General features: G+C 49.4%; 1 protein-coding gene across 3 annotated transcripts in view; it reads right to left on the reverse strand.

Annotated features, from left to right (window-relative positions):
- Positions 1-423: 423 nt before the first annotated feature.
- epc1a (enhancer of polycomb homolog 1 (Drosophila) a) overlaps positions 424-3,558 on the reverse strand; it is a 35,308-nt gene continuing 32,173 nt past the window's right edge. For all 3 annotated transcript variants that reach the window (XM_042066960.1, XM_042066959.1, XM_042066958.1), the window contains 3 exons: positions 3,351-3,486; positions 2,626-2,974; positions 424-2,312 (listed from right to left, as the gene is read on the reverse strand). In XM_042066960.1, coding sequence (XP_041922894.1) covers positions 2,243-2,312; positions 2,626-2,974; positions 3,351-3,486 — 555 coding nt within the window. In that variant the 3' untranslated portion in view covers positions 424-2,242. The remainder of the gene's footprint in view (positions 2,313-2,625; positions 2,975-3,350; positions 3,487-3,558) is intronic.

Consider the following 3,558-nt stretch of genomic DNA (forward strand, 5'->3'; position numbering starts at 1 on the left):
GGTGAAAATGTTTTGAACGGTTCAACATCTGGAGCGTTAGGCATAAATGCCCAGTTAGTGGAAAAAGCTCTGTTAGTGGAAAAAGCCCATGAGAGTTTCTCTAGTATCAAAGAGTTCAGGTATTGCCAACAATAACGGTGCATCCTCTTTAATGAGAGTGCTATGGCAGAAGTGAAAAAGGAGCCAGGTTGTTGTGACCTTAAGCAAGGCATTTAACCCAGGGTTGCTCCAGGAAGTCTGGCCCTGCAATTGACATCTGTAAGTCTCTTCTCTTCTCTAAATCAGCCAGATTAAATGAAGATCAAAAAGTACATTAGCAGGTGTACATGAACTGATGTTCGTACCAGATCACCACTATGACCAAATGGCCATGACTAGCATCAGTGTTGCAACAGGGCAATTAACCATGCAGTATTAACCATACTGTTTTAAACCTTTATTTTTGCATGATACACCACAACGTGCTCTGCTTAATTTTGAACCTGTACATACAAAAATCCACGCACACAGATTTTCAGTCATGTGTACATACACACAACCATCTCGAGAAGTTTATCATTCAGCTCATACACTCAGATTCACATAATTTAATACACTCATCAAACACGAGATCTCTTAATTATAACTCAATAACTCAAACACATCCATCGCACCATTTAACACACACACACACAGTTCAGCATGCCTTATACAAATGACCCACAGACACTGTAGTGTTTCACATATATGGACCTGGGCTTTATTGTCTGATTCACGTGAGTACTCACATTTTTTATTTATTTCATTTCATTCAGTTCTTTATTTTTTCTTCTTTTTTTTTTTTAAATTTCCTCTGCAGACTCTTGATAAACTCTCTCGTCTGTCGGGGGAGGGGGAGGGGGAGGGGGCGGGCCTCTCGAGGCAGCGGCACTAAGGCTACGCCTGGGCAGCCGTGCCAACTGCCTACCTCTTCACAGAAGAGACCAGATGCCGCTCCCGCGCCTGGGGAGCCTGTGTGAACGTGTGGGGGTGGGGTGGGGGGCAGTGTGTGTGTGTGTCTCTCTGTGTGGGGGTGGGGTGGGGGGCAGTCTGTGTGTGTGTGGGTCTCTCTGTGTGGGGGGAGGTAAGGTGTTTCAATAGAGGAGTGTGGTGTGTGTGTGTGTGTGTGTGTGTATGTGCCCTTTGTTTAGGGGTGGTGGCAAGTGTGATTACGTGCGCGCACGCGCGTGTGTGTGTGGGAATAAGGGAGCCGTGAGACTGGAATGATGACTGCAGGATCTGTGAGGATTCCCCCACCTCCACCCAACCCACCTACACTCACACATACTCCCAACCAAGGTGGAGGGGTGGGGGAGAAGTGTGTTGCTTTAGCACAAAACATCCAAACATTACATGAACAAACAAAACCAGTAGAAAAATAGCCTCTTGTTTACAGACAGAGAGGGGGAGACGAGTGTGTGTGGTGGTCTGAATGTCGAGCAGCTGAGGAAGAGGAAGAGGAAGAGGGAGTGGAGGAGAGAAGGGTTTGGTGACCGCAGTGCCGAGATGAGCGAAGTGCAGGAGATGGAAACCTCCCCCTCAGATACACACGTACGTACATCAGGCGCACACACACGCACCAAACACACACACACACACACACACACACGGGAGTGAGGGCTTAACAGAGAATACAAAAAAAAAGGTTACAAAAAACAAAATCAAAATAAAAAATAAAACTGTAAACACGCACAATAAATAAAACAGCAGGGTTGGCACCATGCCGGTGGCTTCTAGCTCACTCTCCAACACCCCCATCTCTCAACACCCCTGCCCTGCCCTCGGGCTCCCCGCCCCCACACACCCCCTCCATCTGGGTTTGCCTTTTTTTTCTTTTTCATTTTTTCTTTTTAAATGTTGATTCCCAAGTGCAAAACATCACAAATGAACAGTTCTGTATTCAAGTAACTTATATACAGGGAGTCCGGACACAGTTCCTGTACAGTGGATGCTCTTATTGTAAGGTCTGCAAAGTCGTGAAGTTTGTATAAAAAAAGAAACAGAAGATAGGTGTGGGGGGGGGGGGTAGGTTTGGTGATCCAAACACAAATAAAAAAAAAAAAAAACAAGCGGCGAAGAGATGAGCTGTTGCTGTCCAGTCCGCGGCGTTGCCGTGGAGACCCGCCGTGGGCTGTCCCTTTGCATCCCCGGTTGGTGATTGGTGCACAGCACCCGTTGATGGACAGGCGGAGAGGCGTCTAGGCCCCTCCCCTTACTGGACTCACTACGTCACCTCCATGGCCACTGTGGTCTCCGACAAGCTGTTCAGAGACTTCTCCTGCTCGTGGTTCTCCCTACACACACACACACACAGACAGAGAGAGGGGGAAACTTTTACACAATGTCCATCTACGCAACATCTAGACAAATCTGCACTGGTATGTAAATGGAAGCAGATGCAAATATGGCTGCTGCCTTGTCCAGCTGTAGACAGCCTATAGGAAAACCAACTGTCTGGACCTACGATATATTCCCTACGGGAAGAGTTCAAATGCTTATTTGATGGTGGCTAATTAACAAAGGCTAGGCTACTACAATGGCAAAAACGTGTACAGAGTACAAGAGCATAAAGGTGTGTGTGTGTGTGTGTGTTCATTCGTTCCTCACCTGGGCACCAGGTCCATGTTGCTGGTTGTCGTGGCCACCTTCGGGATCTGACAGTTGTTGTTGAGCTTGAGGGTGGCGGGGCTGACGCTGAGGCTTCTGGGTAGGTGTCGCGCGCTCAGTCCCGAGATGGGCGGCGCCGGCATGCTCAGCCGCAGGTTGTTGCCAATCAGCACGGGTGGTGCAGAGTTTGTGGGGTTGCCGTGGTTACCCAGAGCCAGGTGGGCGTTGGGGGCGTGGGCAGAGTTGCTGTTGGGGGTCGAGGAGGCGGAGGAAGGGGTCATCGACGAGGAGACCGTTGTGGTCGACGGGCTGGAGGCGTTGGTGGGGAGGAGTAAGCCCTTGTACACACCTACAGAGAGGTCAGGAGAGAGACACACACACACACACACAATGAATGTACACATCTCTCTCTACTGAAGGACTGCACTACAAAGAAACCTCAACCACTACTGAAGATGGGCTATCTGAGGGAACGCACGCATCTCTACTAAAGGACAGCACTGTGTGCTGCACATTTGCATGGTGTTGTGGACCTGTATGTATGACTGTATGTAGGAGTCCCTCCTATCCTGTGTGTGTCTCTCTCTCTCCCCCTTTCAGTGTGCATGTCCCTCTATGATTATGCATTTGTGTATCCCGTGTGTGTGTGTGTGTGTGTGTGTGTGTGTGTGTGTGTGTGTGTGTGTGTGTGTGTGCGTGCGCGCAAGTGTGCATTGATTCCTCACCTGAGGGCTGCAGGACTCCGTTGACCCCTCCCCCTCCACTGCCCTCCTCTTTGACCTTGAGGGTGAGCAGCTGGTCGGCCGTCATCAGAGCCGAAGCCGCAAACTGGGCACCAGCAGAGTCCAGCATCTGAACAATCTGCCAACACACACACAATGTTACACACACACGCACGTTATAGCACTGAAATCCACAGAGACTACATTCAAC

Source organism: Alosa sapidissima, chromosome 17, assembly GCF_018492685.1.
Source record: "Alosa sapidissima isolate fAloSap1 chromosome 17, fAloSap1.pri, whole genome shotgun sequence".
Classification (NCBI taxonomy): Eukaryota; Metazoa; Chordata; class Actinopteri; order Clupeiformes; family Clupeidae; genus Alosa; species Alosa sapidissima.